This window comes from Salmo salar, chromosome ssa23, assembly GCF_905237065.1.
Source record: "Salmo salar chromosome ssa23, Ssal_v3.1, whole genome shotgun sequence".
Lineage (NCBI taxonomy): Eukaryota > Metazoa > Chordata > Actinopteri > Salmoniformes > Salmonidae > Salmo > Salmo salar.
Window position 1 is genome coordinate 21491694 of NC_059464.1, and position 20016 is coordinate 21511709.

The 20016-nt window shown below is 44.2% G+C and overlaps 1 protein-coding gene and 1 long non-coding RNA gene across 2 annotated transcripts in view; one reads left to right on the plus strand and one right to left on the minus strand.

Annotated features, from left to right (window-relative positions):
- Positions 1 to 174: 174 nt before the first annotated feature.
- LOC123723836 (uncharacterized) lies at positions 175 to 982 on the minus strand. Its single transcript, XR_006761463.1, has 3 exons — positions 911 to 982; positions 570 to 614; positions 175 to 201 (listed from the first exon to the last, which is right to left on the minus strand). It is a non-coding gene; the product is annotated as an uncharacterized lncRNA (long non-coding RNA).
- A 3025-nt stretch (positions 983 to 4007) lies between these two features.
- Positions 4008 to 20016, plus strand: part of LOC106584205 (palladin) — a 143626-nt gene continuing 127617 nt past the window's right edge. Inside the window, 2 exon segments of the mRNA XM_045705935.1 lie at positions 4008 to 4228; positions 12821 to 13906. Coding sequence (XP_045561891.1) covers positions 12822 to 13906 — 1085 coding nt within the window. The 5' untranslated portion in view covers positions 4008 to 4228; position 12821.

Here is a 20016-nt window from a genome sequence, read left to right on the forward strand (position 1 = left end):
TATATGGAACATTTCTGGGATCTTTTATTTCAGCTAATGAAACATGGGACCAACACTTTACATATTGCGGTTATATTTTTGTTCAGTATAGAAGATGACAGTCATGATGGGTCAGAAATATACTACATTTCACTTAAATGTGGGCATAACTGATTACCTGGATGTAGCAGATCTCCGGGTCGTTGTCAGCTGACCTGATTTCTGTGATGATAAACAGGGACTTCAGGTCACCGGACAGACACAGGATATGACACATCCCATGGACTTGATGATGAGAATCTTGTTAGTTACATAACTATCTAAGGGGTTTCTTAGTGTAGCATAGTTGTGTAGTCACTGCAGAGAGTGGGTGGGTGAACCAGTGCATAAGTGTGCGAGTACAATATTACCCCTGGTAAAGTGGCAATCTTATATATCCCATTGGCATACAGCTCCACAAAGCCAGAACCTCCACCAAGAACCAGGATGTTTAGTCTGCAGACACTTGACGGATGTGTGAGGATGTGTACATGAGATTGTGTGTTAACTGAATCTTCCATAATAAAGCATGTGAAACTTGCATCACTCACTTCCCTTCTCCCATAAGGTTCAGGATCTCGTCTGACTTCTCCTCGCTACAAGACGGAGGGTTGGTTATGAGAAAATGTATCCTAGTGCAGAAGGTTGTCTAAAATATAATTTAAATGAATTGCTGTCGCTGAAGATACATAAACATACCGGAATATCTTTGATATAGTACCGTAGCTAAGAATAAACAAAACATGTCTTCAGTAGGGGGCAGATGCCGCAAAACAAGCTAAATGCTGTAAAGTATGTGTTAACACAAGAACCAAGAGTTCTCCAAAATATATTTGACTTGAATAAATGACAAACGATTGATTCGTCAGTGACATTATAAAGACACGTTTACCTCTTGGGAAGAGTTGGCAACTTGGGAAGAAAAAGGTTGGACTCATCTTCAGAGGTGTAGAATGAGTTGAGGACACTGAAAGACACAAAGTTTATATTTCACTACACAGTTCAGACACACTCAAAAGTATCTAGTGTAACCACTCCTCCCACCCTGTAGACCTGCTCTCCTCCAGCACCTCCATCCAGCGCATGCAGGGCACAGGGTTCTCCACTGGGAACAGGTGAAGGATCTCTGCCTTCTCTGCATCACACAGCACCACCAGCTTAAGTGTCCCCGAGGCTAAAGGCCAGGACTGAACACAAAACAGAGGACGCACATTAGATAAGCAGTGAACAAATGCAGAGGCTGACACACTGTGCTGTAGTAAATGTGTTGTGTTGAGTGTGTGAAGGTTTATTGTTGTAACAGTGGTAATGTAACATAACATATGCTTCCAATGTGATAAGTAACTTGAGACATTCAGGTCTATCTCTTGCCATCAGGTCTCCAAACAAGCGCAGCAATCTCCTTTCCCGTATTCTCATTGGGTGGCAAACTCCAAACACGCTGGAAATGTGCAAGGCGATGCAGTAGCAGCTACAACACAAACATAGATTGACACACAGATGACTCCCATAATAAACTGATGTGATCTGGTATTGATCTGGGTATGAAAGTGTGGGTGTGTTTCTCTCCTTACCTAGCCAGCAGTGTTTGCGAGGGCAATGAGATCCCTCTTTGGAAACTATGCCATACACAGAACTGGATTTGGGAGCTGCTTCTCCCCCACTTGATGAAAGGCAGGCATTATTGTGTACTGAAAATAGAATACAGCAGCATTAACAAGATCATGCCAGGGGGCACAGATTTGCTGCACTTTTTATTAAAGAAATAGTTAGCTAAATGTGTCAATGACAAGTGTCTGAGAGTTTGGAAATAATCTCTAATAGCCCAGACTAGAGGCTGGCAGTGACACCTATCCTATAATCTGGTCCCCAGGTTAATTGCGTCAGGGGAACGAGATCAAAGATGATCTACTATAATAATGAGAGGATGTGCCTCTACCTCTCTGACGAGACTAGCCCGATGAGATTGAGACAGGTACAGAACAAAAACACAACAGTAGAAGACACCTTTATCACTGTTAGCCTACATAGATTGCCAACGCGTGCAAGCTATGCTAGCCAGTGACAAGAAGCAACATTGTAATAATGATTAAAATATTAGCTAGCTAGTTGACGTTTAATTGATCAACAATTGTCTTGTAAAATTGACTTGTCAATAGCTAGCTTGCTAAATTAAGTCAACTCGCTAACAACAACTGCGAGGGGAAAGAAATAGCCAGTGTATGGCATTTTACTGTGCTGGGATGTCTGAGGACCAACTACGTTACTTTCAAAATTGCTACTAACGATAACAGTTTATAGCTAGCTAGCTCCATATTCGCATTTCGTTGCTGAAAGCGCCGTGACATAAGTCTTGACCAATTGTCTTCAAGTCTGAGTAGCCAATGAAATACAAGCAATGGGGAAATTGAAAGGACAAACTAAACTACTGTGCTGCTGAAAAAAAGATCGCCTCTTCGTTTGGCTGCTACTATCTAACTGCTGTTTGGGGATAGCTAGCTAGATATTATTGTCAATGCGTGTAGATTTAATAAAATAAAACAATTCACCAGTAAAAAATGAAATTAGATGACCAAATACAATATCTCATTAATGGCTGGGCATTCGTGTAGTTGGATGATGGCCCCTTTGGATGATTGGGACACAGACCCACCTAGAGTTTAAATGGTTATCATCAATGTGAGAGCTAAAAAAATGAAATACTTCTGAAAAGTTGAAGTGGTAAATGACCATAAGTGTTAACTGACAGTTCGGTCTGTAAACTGTTCTCTAGTCTAGTTGAAAGGACGCTCAGATTGGAAAAGCTCCAGTTCTATTCTTGCCAGACCATGAGCGAGGCTATTCGAAGACACCACCAATTAATGCAGTTATTTTTAAATTATACCCTCAACAAGGTACACTTAAGCTATTTCAATATAGAAGATGGATGGTGTAAGTCCATGGCGCTTTGAAAAGATGAGTGGGGTGTGTGTTCTGGCGCAGTGAATGAAGGGTTGGTGCTGTGGGACAGTTGATGGAGAAGTGGTGTTGGTGTCAGTGGTTTGCCAGTGTGTGTGTGAGGGGGATTTCTGGTTTGATAGAGCTGTCCCAATGGACATTCCTCCCTGCCCTGTAACTAGCACTTAACTCTAATCAGTAGTTGGAGAACCGGAATAGCTCTGTGCTGTTAGGACCAACCGTCTGCCATAACGGCCCACAGATTAACCAAGTGGGGCTGCAGAGCCAGAACGTGTCTGTGCCCTTCCAACCCAACCTTAGTTTCGCCGAGCAAATTTGGCTCAAGCAGAAAACTGTCACTACCTGTCACTCAGGGTATAAGGCAGAGGCATCAGTGAGAAACAGCCTGCAGAGAGAGGAAAGAGAGTATTTCAAGGCTAATGGAGAGGATGTGGGCTCAGGAGAAAGCATTGCTTGGACCATAAGTTACCCTGGCCCCCAACCTCCATTGTGCAGAAAACGCTCATACACTGAAGAGTCTATACTAATAACAGCTTCTTCAGAGGCTCAGTGGCAGGTCTCAGGTCAATGAGTCAACTCCACTGGCCACAGAGGAGGCAGAGTTACAGCGGAGAGAAAAGGGAGATGTCAAGCTCTGATTCAAGATTAGCATCAGCTCCTAACCCTAACCCATACTGTGACTGACAAAGCCTGGCCTTCCTCCTCCCCCATATTTATGGTACAGACAGATGCATACTGTGCAGGTAGCAGAGTACATTCATCTTTCATGACCACCAGCTTTGTAGGTTTGATAGTGCAACATGTTGAGGTACAAAGTGAAAAGACTCCCAGTTCCACGTGTTAGAGAGTGTGTATGTGTGAGTATTTCGTTCTGTGTGTAAAGTACTGTATATATTGTAATCAGTGGAAAGTATTACTCCCCTGCGGTTTCCTCATATACCCCCCCCCACTCGCTCTTTCTAATTATTTCTCTCTCTCTTCTCTCTCTCAGCAGCATTCTGGCTGTGAAACCTGAGCCCGATGCCAAATATAACCTGACACAGTGAGCGGTCAAACGCTGGGACAGATGGGACAGCACTCTGGAGGCACCGCTCAAGTGGCCCTAGACCTGCTCACAGTGCTCCCACTCACTGCCCGACCGAAAAAAGCTACTTTGCTGGAAAGAGACGCTTCTGACTTTCTCACACAGATAATCTTAAGAGAGAACTGGAAACACTAGACTGGTACAATACCTTTGGAGAAAAACTTGAAGGTGAGGCTGTTATTTACCATTTATTGTTGACAATATTAGTAGAATGTCCTGGAGATGATGTTTCCTTCATTTAATCAGCACCACGAGATCCTTCGAACTTCCCACTGGTCACAGACGTCAATTCAACGTCTATTCCACATTGGTTAAAGGTAATTTCATTGACATGACGTGGAAACAACATTGATTTAACCAGTATGTGCCCAGTGGGTGGTGATATTAGAAAGACGCTTAGAGAAATCTCTAGATACGTGTTTACTGTTAGTGTATGTGGGGATATTCACTTTGCGTTTGAGATCCAGTTAGTGTCAGAACTGCAAGGAAAATGTGTTTATTTTCAATCAATATTACCATTACATCAAAGTACGTTACAAAGTCAGTAATAAGTAAGTAGTTATTGAACAGTGATAGCCTAATTGACGTACTCTGTTCTATTCTGTCATTGACAGCATTTACAATGACCATTGACAGTGGCCATTGACTTTTTGTCAATCAGTTTAAAATATAAAAAAATATTCCCCATTCATAATGAATCAATGTTGTATAGATTACTTATTTTCCACATGGAAAATAACAGGCTCTGAAGAGAATACTGTCCCTTGTGTTCCTGACTGTGAATACATATGTGTGTATGTATCTGTGTGTCCTGTGTGAGCTCCTGTATGTGCTATACTGTAGTGTGTGTGTTTAAAGGGGCCGTTTTTTAGGGTGGAATTGTACTGCTGCTGTGAAACTTAGCCCAAGGGGAATAAAAACAACAACAGCTGGTCTCCTGGACGCCATGGCAGGCAGAATGTCACACTTGTATATACCACACTGACACACAAACACACTCACTTTTATACAGACGAGCCTATTGCATACAAGTCTGTACAGTACCGTCATCTACAATATAGTCACGGAGCTCACATGTAGATGTAGCCTACTGTACATAACACACAGAGCTGTGCTTGAGATACTGATCACTGTCTGCGAAGAGTTTCATAAATGTCTGGTTATGACCAAAACAAACCCTTTTCCTCTGTGAAGGTGCATCTCTCTCTCTCTTTCACTTTCTCTTTCACTCTCTTTCACTCTCTCTCTTTCACTCTCGCTCTCTTTCACTCTCTCTCTTTTTCACTCTCTCTCTCTCTCTTTCATTCTCTCGCTCTCTTTCTCTTTCACTCTCTCTCTTTTTCACTCTCTCTCTCTCTTTCATTCTCTCTCTCTCTCTCTCTCTCTCTCTCTCTCTCTGTGAGTTCTACATACAGTGCCTTCGGAAAGTATTCAGACCCCTTGACGTTTTCCACATTTTGTTACGTTACAACCAGGGTTGGGTAGGTTACTTTCTAAATGTAATCCGTTAGTTACTAGTTACCTGTCCAAAATTGTAATCAGTAACGTAACTTTTGGATTACCCAAACTCAGTAACGTAATCTGATTACTTTCAGTTACTTTTAGATTACTTTCCCTTTAAGAGGCATTAGAAGAAGACAAAAATGTATGTTACCAATTGAACTAAATCTATTGCTGTCACGGGTGCCGTAGGGTAGAGACCAAGACGCAGCGGGAAAATGTACACTCATCTCCTTTTTATTTTGTGAAGAAGGAAAACACGTATACATTACAAACTTGACAGTCTTGTCATGCAAACAGCTAAACAAGAACAATCTCCCACAACCCATGAAAAACAAACTCCTAATTATAGGACCCTCAATCAGAGGCAACAATAACCAGCTGCCTCCAATTGAAGGTCCAACCCCAATTAACTAAACATAGAAATACAATAGACTAGATAGAACATAGAAAAATACTAACATAGAACATAGACTAACAAACCCCGGACCACATAAACCAAACACTCCTCTACCTAAATACATAGCCCAAACCACATAAAACAAACATCCCCTGCCACGTCCTGACCAAACTACAATAACAAATAACCCCTTTACTGGTCAGGACATGACAATTGCAAGATAAATCAATGTTAAAGTTTACATATCTGGCCATATATGGATGTTACATTTTACTTTACGGTTTGGTTATGTAGGCTTCTTCTAACCCATCGCTTTCTACTATATATAATAATACGATTCAATTATATCTTTACATTAAAAACCAAAGTCTACCAGAATTCCAATAAATGTTATACCCCTTGATCTTCAAGAATAGGACTTGGAAATATGGAAGTGTAGATTATCCAAATTGTTTTACCTGAGCATGACCCCAAAACTAAGGACTTATTAGCCAGCCCTACTCTGTTGTTTGTGATTTTGTTGTCATGGAGGCCTGGAGAAATGTAACCACTCTCAGATGAATAGACAGAGCTATGGATGCAAGGACTGACCATCCATGATATCAACATTATTGTTTTAACCATGTTATGAGGATATACAGTGTTTGTTTACCTTTACAATGTTTACAAATATTAGAGAAAAACAAGCTTATATTTTGGGTTCTCATGGAGTGTGACTGTTGAACTAAGCTCATGAGGGATTTATAAGTTATATTCCTCAAGAATCAATGGACTTACAGTACCAGTCAAAAGTTTGGACACACCTACTCATTGAAGGGTTTTTCTTTATTTTTACTGTTTTCTACATTGTAGAATAATAGTGAAGACATCAAAACTATGAAATAAGACATATATATATTTTATATTTGATGTTCTTCAAAGTAGCCACCCTTTGCCTTGATGACAGCTTTGCATACTCTTGATATTCTCTCAATCAGCTATGAGGTAGTCACCTGGAATGCATTTCAATTAACAGGTGTGCCTTGTTAAAAGTTGTGACAAGGTAGTGGTGGTATACAGAAGATAAGCCTATTTGGTAAAAGACCAAGTCCATATTATGGCAAGAACAGCTCAAATAAACAAAGAGAAATGACAGTCCATCATTACTTTAAGACATGAAGGTCAGTCAATCCGGAACACATCAAGAACTTTGAAAGTTTCTTCAAGTGCAGTCGCAAAAACCATCAAGAGCTATGATGAAACTGGCTCTCATGTGGACCACCAAAGGAAAGGAAGACCCAGAGTTAACTCTGCTGCAGAGGATAAGTTAGAGTTACCAGCCTTAGAAATCGCAGCCCAAATAAATGCTTCACAGAGTTCAAGTAACAGACACATCTCAACATCAACTGTTCAGAGGAGACTGCGTGAATCAGGCCTTCATGGTCGAATTGCTGCAAAGAAACCACTATTAAAAGACACCAATAAGAGGAAGAGACTTTCTTGGGCCAAGAAACACGAGCAATGGACATTAGACCGGTGGAAATCAGTCCTTTGGTCTGATGAGTCCAAATTTGAGATTTTTGGTTCCAACCGCCATGTCTATGTGAGACGCAGAGTAGGTGAACGGATGATCTCCGCATGTGTGGTTCCCACCGTGAAGCATGGAGGAGGAGGTGTGATGGTCTGGGGGTGCTTTGCTGGTGACACTGTCTGTGATTTATTTTGAATTCAAGGCACACTTAGCTCCATCTCATCTGGTTTGCACTTAGTGGGACTATCATTTGTTTTTCAACAGGACAATGACCCAACACACCTCCAGGCTGTGTAAGGGTTATTTGACCAACAAGGACAGTGATGGAGTGCTGCTTCAGATGACCTGGCCTCCACAATCACCCAACCTTAACCTAATTGCGATGATTTGGGAATTTTTAGAAATGTAGAATAAAAAAAAAGAAACTGAAATATCACATTTACATAAGTATTCAGACCCTTTACTCAGTACTTTGTTGAAGCACCTTTGGCAGAGATGGAGTTTCTCCCATTCTTCTCTGCAGATCCTCTCAAGCTCTGTCAGGTTGGATGGGGAGTGTTGCTGCACAGCTATTTTCAGGTCTCTCCAGAGACGTTCGATCGCGTTCAAGTCCGAGCTCTGGCTGGGCCACTCAAGGACATTCAGAGACTTGTCCCGAAGCCACTCCTGCATTGTCTTGGCTGTTTGCTTAAGCTTGTTCTGTTGGAAGGGGAACCTTTGCCCCAGTCTGAGGTCCTGAGCGCTCTGGAGCAGGTTTTCATCAAGGATCTCTCTGTACTTTGCTCCGTTCATCTTTCCCTCCATCCTGACAAGTCTCCCAGTCCTTGCCGCTGAAAAACGTCCCCACAGCATGATGCTGCCACCGCCATGCTTCACTGTAGGGACGGTGCCATGTTTCTTCCAGACGTGATGATTGGCATTCAGGCCAAAGAGTTTAATCTTGGTTTCATCAGACCAGAGAATCTTGTTTCTCATGGTCTGAGAGTCCTTTAGGTGTCTTTTGGCAAACTCCAAGCAGGCTGCCATGTGTCTTTTACTGAGGAGTAGCTTCCGTCTGGCCACTCAACCATAAAGGCCTGATTGGTGGAGTGCTGCAGAGATGGTTGTCCTTTTGGAAGGTTCTCCCATCTCCACAGAATAACTCTAGAGCTCTGTCAGTGACCATCGGGTTCTTGGTCTCTTTCCTGACCAAGGCACTTCTCCCCTGATTGCTCAGTTTGGCCGGGTGGCCAGCTCTAGAAAGAGTCTTGGTGGTTCTTAACTTCTTCCATTTAAGAATGATGGGAAGCCACTGTGTTCTTGGGGACCTTCAATTCTGCAGACATTTTTTGGTACCCTTCCCCAGATCGGTGCCTCGACAAAATCCTGTCTTGGAGCTCTACGGACAATTCCTTTGACTTCATGGCTTGGTTTCTGCTCTGACATACACTGTCAACTGTGGGACCTCATATAGACAGGTGTGTTCCTTTCCAAATCATGTCCAATCATTTGAATTTACCACAGGTGGACTTCAATCAAGTTGTAGAAACATCTCAATGATGATCAATGGAAACAGGATGCACCTGAGCTCAATGTCAAGTCTCATTGCAAAGGGTCTGAATACTTATGTAAATCTTTTTTATATACACTGCTCAAAAAAATAATGGGAACACTTAAACAACACAATGTAACTCCAAGTCAACCACTTCTCAGTTCCTATGCTTCCTGGTTGATGTTTTGGTCACTTTTGAATGCTGGCGGTGCTTTCACTCTAGTGGTAGCATGAGACGGAGTCTACAACCCACACAAGTGGCTCAGGTAGTGCAGCTCATCCAGGATGGCACATCAATGCGAGCTGTGGCAAGAAGGTTTGCTGTGTCTTTCAGCGTAGTGTCCAGAGCATGGAGGCGCTACCAGGAGACAGGCCAGTACATCAGGAGACGTGGAGGAGGCCGTAGGAGGGCAACAACCCAGCAGCAGGACCGCTACCTCCGCCTTTGTGCAAGGAGGAGCAGGAGGAGCACTGCCAGAGCCCTGCAAAATGACCTCCAGCAGGCCACAAATGTGCATGTGTCTGCTCAAATGGTCAGAAACAGACTCCATGAGGGTGGTATGAGTGCCCGACGTCCACAGGTGGGGGTTGTGCTTACAGCCCAACACTGTGCAGGACGTTTGGCATTTGCCAGAGAACACCAAGATTGGCAAATTCGCCACTGGCGCCCTGTGCTCTTCACAGATGAAAGCAGGTTCACACTGAGCACGTGACAGACGTGACAGAGTCTGGAGACGCCGTGGAGAACGTTCTGCTGCCTGCAACATCCTCCAGCATGACCGGTTTGGCGGTGGGTCAGTCATGGTGTGGGGTGGCATTTCTTTGGGGGGCCGCACAGCCCTCCATGTGCTCGCCAGAGGTAGCCTGACTGCCATTAGGTAAAGAGATGAGATCCTCAGGCCCCTTGTGAGACCATATGCTGGTGCGGTTGGCCCTGGGTTCCTCCTAATGCAAGACAATGCTAGACCTCATGTGGCTGGAGTGTGTCAGCAGTTCCTGCAAGAGGAAGGCATTGATGCTATGGACTGGCCCGCCCGTTCCCCAGACCTGAATCCAATTGAGCACATCTGGGACATCATGTCTCGCTCCATCCACCAACGCCACGTTGCACCACAGACTGTCCAGAAGTTGGCGGATGCTTTAGTCCAGGTCTGGGAGGAGATCCCTCAGGAGACCATCCGCCACCTCATCAGGAGCATGCCCAGGCGTTGTAGGGAGGTCATACAGGCACGTGGAGGCCACACACACTACTGAGCCTCATTTTGACTTGTTTTAAGGACATTACATCAAAGTTGGATCAGCCTGTAGTGTGGTTTTCCACTTTAATTTTGAGTGTGACTCCAAATCCAGACCTCCATGGGTTGATAAATTGGATTTCCATTGATTATTTTTGTGTGATTTTGTTGTCAGCACATTCAACTGTGTAAAGAAAAAAGTATTTAATAAGATTATTTCTTTCATTCAGATCTAGGATGTGTTGTTTAAGTGTTCCCTTTATTTTTTTGAGCAGTATATTTGCAAACATTTCTAAAAAACTGTTTTTCGCTTTTTCGTTATGGGGTATTGTGTGTAGATTGATGAGGAAAAAGAATAATCTAATCAATTTTAAAATAAGAATGTACTATAACAAAATGTGGAAAAAGTCAAGGGGTCTGAATACTTTCTGAATGCAATGTACCTGTCCGGTAAATTTCTCAAATGGACAGAAAATTTAAATCTTCCTGGTCACGTTGTTCGGCGTCACATTTTCCTAATGGAAACGCTGGCGTGAACAGGTGTGGGTTTGTGTGTTTGTGCGGCTGGCGATCTAGTTGATATAGTGTTTTGCAGTGTACGGACAACACAACTAATTATAATAGAATTACAGTACCAGTCAAAAGTTTGGCAAAATGTGACCGGGGTGCCAGTTGTCTCTGGTCTAATGAGTGTGAATTAGTATTTTTTTTTTTACTATTTTCATTGTAGAATAATAGTGAAGACATCAAAACTATAAAATAACCCATGGAATCATGTAGCAACCAAAAAAGTGTTAAACAAATCAAAATATATTTTATATTTGAGATCTTTCAAAGTTGCTACCCTTTGCCTTGATGACAGCTTTGCACACTCTTGGCATTCTCTCAACCAGCTTCATGAGGTTGTCACCTGGAATGCATTTCAATTAACAGGTGTGCCTTGTTAAAAGTACATTTGTGGAATTTCTTTCCTTCTTAATGCATTTGAGTCAATCAGTTGTGTTGTGACAGGGTAGGGGGGGGTATACAGAAGATAGCCCTATTTGGTAAAAGACCAAGTCCATATTATGGCAAGAACAGCTCAGATAAGCAAAGACAAATAACAGTCCATCATTACTTTAAGACATGAAGGTCAGTCAATCTGGATAATGTCAAGAACTTTTGAAGTTTCTTCAAGTGCAGTGGCAAAAACCATCAAGTGCTATGATGGAACTGGCTCTCATGAGGATTGCCACAGCTGCAGAGGATAAGTTCATTAGACTTAACTGCATCTCAGATTGCAGCCCAAATAAATGCTTCACAGAGTTCAAGTAACAGACACATCTCAACATCAACTGTTCAGAGGAGACTGCGTGTATCAGACATTCATGGTCGAATTGCTTCAAAGAAACCACTACTAAAGGACACCAATAAAAAGAAGAGACTTGCTTTGTCCAAGAAACATAAGCAATGGACATTAGACCGGTGGAAATCTGTCCTTTGGTCTGATGAGTCCAAATATAAGATTTTTGGTTCCAACCACCGTATCTTTGTGAGACTTAGAGTAGGTGAACGGATGATCTCCTTATGTGTTGTTCCCGCCATGAAGCATGGAGGAGGAGGTGTGATGGTGTGGGGTGCTTTGCTGGTGACACTGTCTGTGATGTATTTCGAATTCAAGGCACACTTAGCGAGCATGGCTACCACAGCATTCTGCAGCGATATGCCATCCCATCTGGTTTGCGCTTAGTGGGACTATCATTTGTTTTTCAACAGGAGAGTGACCTAAAACACACCTCCAGGCTGTGTAAGGGCTATTTAACCAAGAAGGAGAGTGATGGAGTGCTGCATCAGATGACCAGGCCTCCACAATCGCACAACCTCAACCCAATTGAGATGGTTTGGAATGAGTTGATCCACAGAGTGAAGGAAAAGCAGCCAACAAGTGCTCAGCATATGTGGGAACTCCTTCAAGACTGTTGGAAAAACATTCCTCATGAAGCTGGTTGAGACAATGCAAAGCTGCCATGAAGGCAAAGGGTGGCTACTTTGAAGAATCTAAAATATGAACTATATTTTGATTTGTTTAACACTTTTTGGGTTACAACATTATTCCATATGTGTTATTTCATAGTTTTGATGTCTTCACTATTATTTTAGAAAATGTAGAAAATAGTAAAAATAAAGAAAATCCCTTGAAAGAGTAGGTGTGTCCAAACTTTGGACTGGTACTGTATATGTTAACTTTTGTAACTCTATGCTTGCAGTGAATTGTTGCAGAGAGACAGAGATAGAAAAGAATAAGGAAGTGAGAGGAGAGTCAGGGAAATATACAGTTAGGGTGAGAATAGAGGGAGGGATGGTGACAAATGCCAGTCAAGTCCACTTTGACCTCCGGAAAGCCCATTTGTAAATACCCACCAGCTGTCCCGAAAGAATGCTAGCCTGAGTCATCACAACTGAGCAACTGTTGGTTTGTGAGGGAGTGTGGGTTCATTTTATTTACTTATTATTATGTACTGTGGATGTGTGAATAGCTTACCATTAGTGTCTTTCTGTATCTACAGTGTTAACTGAATGTCATGTTTGTGTGTGTGTGTTACAGGATGCAGGACGGGAGCTGGAACCAGTCCCTCCCCCCCTCTCTGCTTATGAAGGATGGGCGTGGGGTTCCAGAAGGAGACGGGGGCGTGTTCTCGGAGGCTTCGTCTGATGGGGATCTGTACCTGGACTCTATGGCGGAGCTGGATGCTGGTGACGGGGACTTTCCAGACCTTACTGCCTTTCTCAGCCAAGACGAGATCAACCGCAGCCTGGACCTGGCCTGGGAGGCCTTCAGTGACGCAGAAGACTGGGTGGACCCTGTCTCCCCTATTCCCAAAACCCAGGAGCCGGCTCTCCACTACCACCCCTCCCTTGCCCCCTTCAACACCACAGAATACCTGACCAAAAGTCCCTGCTTCCCCCATCAGACAAAAGTCTCACCCATGGACGACAGCCACTCAGTCAAAGTCACCTCCAGCCAGAGTGTCCACCTCAGCAGGCCCATACAGGCCACCTTCGAAGCCACGGCCTCGCCTGAGAAGTTTGTCTGCCACAAGACCATCACCCCAGTCTATAAACAGGACAAGCCTCGGCTTATCCATGAGGGCTTGGAGCTGAATGAACGGGCTGCCTCAGCCACGGAGTTCTGCAGCCGCGCCGCCACCTTCATCGAGGAGCTGTCCTCCATCTTTAAAGGCTCCACTCGGCTGGAGCAACAGGGGGAGGAAGACTCCTCCTCTCCCGACAGCGGGTACCTGTCTCCTAAGAGCCACCGGCTGGCCCCCCGGGGCTTTGCCTCTGTCCCTCCACAGCCTTTCACCCAACAGGTGGCGGCGCAGCAGGGCCAGCCAGGCCTGGGTACCCAGCCAGCAAGCATGATGGGCGTAACGGGTGTGACGGGTGTCCCTCCACTGAGTGTGACCGGGGTGCCAGTTGTCTCTGGTCTAATGAGTGTGAATGAGTTGATGGGAGAGCAGCAGCACAGTGGAGCCCAGTTGATGGGGGAGCAGCACAGTGGAGCTCAATGTGTAGATGGAGACCTGTCGCTGCCACACTTCACCCAGAAGCTGAAGAGTCAGGAGGTGGCAGAGGGACACCCCATCAGACTGGAGTGCAGGGTGGCAGGAAACCCTCAGCCACTGGTCAGGTAAGGAGACTGGTGCTTGGTGGAAGACTGCTTTGGTTGTGATCATATTGGTGATGAGTGATATTAGAATGAGACAGTTAACACCAGTGGTAGCACAAAGAGGTGGTTTATTCATGTATGCATTATCCGTTTAGTAAATATGACTGCTGAATTTGTTCTTTAACAACACTTACATTCGCTCATGCTTATTTTTACGCTATTGTAGCCTCCTGAGTGGTGCAGCGGTCTAAGGCACTGCATCACAGTGCTAGCTGTGTCACTACAGATCTTGGTTAGATCCCAGGCTGTGTCACAGCCGGCCGTGACCGGGAGACCAATGAGGCGGCACACAATTGTCCCAGCGTCGTCCGGGTTAGGGGAGGGTTTGGCCGGTCGGGATGTCCTTGTCCCATTGCGCTCTAGCTACTCCTGTGGTGGGCCGGGCGCATGTACGCTGACACGGTTGCCAGGTGTACGGTGTTTCCTCCGACACATTGGTGCGGCTGACTTCCAGGTTAAGCGAACATTGTGTCAAAGAAGCAGTGCGGCTTGGCTAGGTTGTGTTTCGGAGGATGCCCGGATCTCGACCCGAGTCCGTACGGGAGTTGCAGTCATGGGACAAGACTGTAACTACCAATTGCGGAGAAAAAGGGGTGAAAAAAAATATACAAAATCAAACATATGTATACGCTACTTTATATCTATTTATCCTTTCATTGAGATCTCCAATGGTACGTGTTGCCCATGTGATGCAATGGGTAAAGATTAGAACGCTGGCATCTTTCCTTCCGATACTGGAAAGTACAGTCACAGAAACTATATTTAGTCCAACAGTTCCAAGGCAGTTGATCCTCTGGTTTGTCTCGACACCAATGTCCTTCCCCCCTAAGGGAGGTGGATCCCCAGGGTGGAGACTTTTGAAAAGATCCCCCTCTGGAAGCGGGTCTATTGAAACACACGGACTCCCCATTTGGAGACAAACACGTGGTGACTTTGGAGTTTTGTTCTGAGAGGATTTGGATGTATGGCGAAAAAGATCCAACTGAAACACTAAGGAGCTCATACTCACATAGACTGATGTCAGTGGTATGACGCTCAGCCTTCAGTCAGCGATAGGGTTGCTGTGGGAGGGGGAGATTGGGGGAACGGGAGGAGGTAGGAGTTGAGAGCTGTTGGGTGTCGAGAAGGCCTCCTTGGAACACCTGCTGTGTGTTTGGGAGAGTTCCACTGTGTTTAACTATAGAGTAACCAATAAGCCTTGTGACCAGGTGCTAGTGGAGGCGCTGTCAGGTCAGGGAGTTTCTGCCTGGGCAGTCGTTCTGCTCCTTTTGAAAATACAGCGCCCCCTGGCTGTAGGGATTTGGATCAGTCCAAATACAGATGGTGAGTCCTGGGGGCCGTGGTTCTGACATGGTTCTCTCCTCTCCTGGTGAGCTACAGTATAAGGGGCCTCTTCCTCCGCTGTATAAATAGTCTCCAGGCCAACAGGAGCCAGGAATGTAGTAAGCAATGTCATGACACAGCGTTTTCCGTCACCGCACATCTTCACACCTTCTTGGGAAATATGAAGGATGTATTTTACCACTAGGAAACAGGAGAAGAGGGAGAGAGAGGAAGAGGGGGAGAGGCTAATATAGGCTGAGACTGGAATAGGACTAGGTCTCAGATCATTTTGGTTTGTTTTGTGTTTTCTTTTACCTATATGTAGTTTATTTGTGTCTGAATGTTGCTTGTATAATCAGTCTGGGATTGTGATTTTGATGTTTACAAGTCAGGAATTGTCTGAATTTTTGATGTAAGACTGAGGTCTTGTTTACTCCAAGTCTTGGGGATCTGGATAGAACATGGTTCACCCAGATGTTTTGTCACTTATCCTGCAGATACCCACTTTTGAGTCTTGTCTTGTTTTCTGTCTATTGACACTAGGTGGCACTGTGGTATTTATCATTCAGAAAGATGTTGCACAGTGTCTTCAGTGTCCCCATTGGAATCTGCACTATACCAAGTGGCATCCCAGTAATGAATGAATATGTTGACAACATGTCGACATATATGTATAAGAACATCTACTGGTGTTAGTTTCACGTGCACTGAGAAATATCAGGGGTTTTAGATAATGTTTACATACCCTACATTACTCATCTCATATGTATATATATCTTGCCTCTGCCGTTCGGCCATCACTCATCCATATATTTATATGTACATATTCTTATTCATTCCTTTACACTTGTGTGTAAAAGGTAGTTGTTGTGAAATTGTTAGATTACTTGTTAAATATTACTGCTCGGTCAGAACTAGAAGCATAAGCATTTCGCTACACTCGCTTTAACATCTGCTAACCATGTGTATGTGACCAATAAAATTTGATTTGATTAGATTTTCCACCACAACATTCAGTCAACTGCTTCTCCTGCGTTGTGTATGTTTTGTGTTCTCCAGGGAAATGGAGGGTGTAGCAGAGTAAACACTATGTAGCAGAGTAAACTCTATGTAGCAGAGTAAACTCTATGTAACAGAGTAAACACTATGTAGCAGAGTAAACTCTATGTAGCAGGGTAAACTCTATGTAGCAGGGTAAACTCTATGTAGCAGAGTAAACTCTATGTAGCAGAGTAAACTCTATGTAGCAGAGTAAACTCTATGTAGCAGGGTAAACTCTATGTAGCAGGGTAAACTCTATGTAGCAGAGTAAACACTATGTAGCAGAGTAAACTCTATGTAGCAGAGTAAACTCTATGTAGCAGGGTAAACTATATGTAGCAGGGTAAACTCTATGTAGCAGGGTAAACTCTATGTAGCAGGGTAAACTCTATGTAGCAGGGTAAACTCTATGTAGCAGGGTAAACTCTATGTAGCAGAGTAAACTCTATGTAGCAGGGTAAACTCTATGGGGTTAGAAGCCTGAGCTACAGCCTCTGAGGCTTTCATGAACATACTTTTCTTGAAGTGTTCCCCTGCTCTTCATCCATCTCTCTCACCAGGACAGACACACAATAACAGTCAGACTCCCTCTGGGACTGTTGTGTGGTGGAAAGTGAACAGCTCTTATCCTGGTCAGGACTATATGAGACAGTGCTGTCAGGGAAATGTTGAGGACCAGAGATTCCATGTCAAATGAAGAACACAGTCCTGGGCTGGCCCTAGTTTTAATACACCATAACAAGTAATCTACCCTCTGCCTTATAATGCAACTACTCCTGACAATCCAACTGTAAGTAGCCTTGCACGAGCCGGAATGGCTCATAGGAGCAGGAGCCTATCTGTAGCATGAGGCAGCTTGATGTACAAGTAAACCCCATGAACAGGACACTAGTCTATCTCCTTAATGCTGAGTGCCAAGCAGAGACGCACTGAGTCCCATTTTTACATTCTTTGGTATTACTCGGCCAGCCTCACAATCTCAGGGCGGACACAAACCACAAGGCCACTGAGTGGGTAGAAGCATCATCATTTGAGTTGTATGCTACATGACCCCTTTACAATAGAGACAATCAATTCCAGGTGTGGAGAGACATGCCATGTATGTAAACATTGGGTTTGGCATAGCAGACAGTGTACATTGCCCCCAGGCCTTGTAGGTGCTGTATAGATTTATGCGTGCAGGGTTTGCTGACACAGGCCAAGTGGGGTCTGCGTGTGTGTGAGGATTTTAAGGATGAAGACACCTCCGTGTGTGTGTGTGTGTGTGTGTCACGTCCTTTCCCTGCAGTTGTACCCCAGGAGCTTGCAGGGGTTTTGGGAATTACCCTGTAATGTGATACCTAGGTTGATTTACTGCTGTAAAGTACCGCAGGGATGCTTTGATTCACAATTTCAGGAACTGTAATCAACTGTTGCCTCCCCACCCAGGAGCAAAGGGTCAAAACAATTTATCTAGATTTTACAGAATGGCCAACATTCCTAGCCTACATATCCCTTGCTCTTTAATTGGAACATTTTAACTATGACCTATAAATGAACATCTTATGTGATGTGTTTATTTTAGTTGCACATTATCTCCTTGGAAGCCCTCCTTAAAAAACTGGCCGTAGAGATAGCCTCAGTAATATGGCCATGGTTTATTATTTGTCATAACAAGGTTTTAGGAAGGGTCATGGGTCATGGCTCTAACTCCTTGGTCAAGCACATCAACCTGCTAATCTTATCAAATGAGATACCAGCAAAGATATGTGTACACGTGATGTACGTACTGTATGTGTGGATGGATGTGGGTCTCCAAGATAATCATCATTGGACTGTTCACTACCCTATAGCACGCTTGTCTCAAAGGGCCATTCTCAAGCACACATGTATGTGTTTTCTATGTGTTCCAGAGGATAACTATTATTTATCCTACCCTTTGTTCCTCATTACCTTCATTTCAATGGCTAATTGTCTCTATTGTGAGTGTGTTCTTATATACATGTTTGTGTGTGTGTGTGTGTGTGTGTGTGTGTGGTGTTGGTGTGTGTTTGTGTTTTTATCTTCCTTTACTTCCCACCAGTCTGTCTTTAATGGTTGCTCCCCATTTTAACAGTCATTTCCCCGGGCAGGGGCTTTGATGGGGTTGCCAGGTCTTTGCAGGAGATCCCCCTTCCTCACCTCTAAAAATGCCTTTTGCCCATTCACTCTCAGGGTAACGAGTTGGTGATGCGGTAGCAGTGCCAACATTTCACATGCTCACTGGGACAGGCATTCCTGGTGGCTGGGCGCGGTCTCCCATGGTCGTGGGCGACTGCAGTTGTCTGTGTTCTTGGTGGGAGAGTCCTACGGTCCCCGAGCGCCTGGTATTTCTCAGTGTACACTTCGGCTCCTCAAACACCCTGGTTTATACTGAGAGAGAGGCCTGTTCGGCATCAGGGCTGTGTGTGTGTGTGTGTGTGTGTGTGTGTGTGTGTGTGTGTGTGTGTGTGTGTGTGTGTGTGCGTGCGTGCGTGCGTGCGTGCGTGCGTGCGTGCGTGCGTGCGTGCGTGTGTGCGTGCGTGCGTGTGTGTGCGTGTGTGCGTCGGGGACACCTCCTCTAAAGGCCTGGTTATATTAGCAGCAATGTTGTTTTTGGATGCCTTTCCCAGAGAGAGATGATGCCTTAACTGTCTGTTCAGAAGAGTAGAAGAGAATCCATCTTTAATTGTGGTGTGTTGGATGTGTTATTCAAGGCTTCCCGTGTGATGTTCTTTCTTGTCATCACCATAACTGCTTGCCGTACAAAGCATTTTGTAAACTGTCCTTGGAGTAGAGAGTCGGTCGGGAGACGTAGAAGGAGACAGCTGTGGGGAAACAGCCTTGGCTACATGGGATAAACCAAACACACACAACCCCAGAGGAAACTTGAGGAAGATGAGAAGCTAGAGAGGAATTTTGAGCTGAAATCCAAACAAGGCAGCGTTTCCAACACTTGCGGGAACACGCCACTCACTACGCTGATGTTGGAATTTGTCATCAAATATAGGAATCTTGTTTAAATTAAACATTCCCATTTTGTACTGACTATGTTTACTCACACATGCCTATAAAAATGTTTTCCCACCTAGTAGAACCTGGTGACTAAACTATATTTTATTTTTTTATTTTATTCAACCTTTATTTAACTAGGCAAGTCAGTTAAGAACAAATTCTTATTTACAATGACGGCTTACCAAAAGGCAAAAGGCCTCCTGCGGGGACGGGGTCCTGGGAATAAATATATATATACAATATAAATATAGGACAAACACACATCACAAGAGAGACAACACAACACTACATAAAGAGAGACCTAAGACAACAACATAGCAATGCATCAACACATGACAACACAGCATGGTAGCAACACAACATAACAACAACATGGTAGCAACACAACATGGTAGCAGCACAAACCATGGTACAAACATTATTGGGCACAGACAACAGCACAAAGGGCAAGAAGGTAGAGACAACAATACATCACACAAAGCAGCCAGTACTGTCAGTAAGAGTGTCCATGATTGAGTCTTTGACTGAAGAGATTGAGATAAAACTGTCTGGTGAGTGAGTGAGTGAGTGAGTGAGTGAGTGAGTGAGTGAGTGAGTGAGAGAGAGAGAGAGAGAGAGAGAGAGAGAGAGAGAGAGAGAGAGAGAGAGAGAGAGAGAGAGAGAGAGAGAGAGAGAGAGAGAGAGAGAGAGAGAGA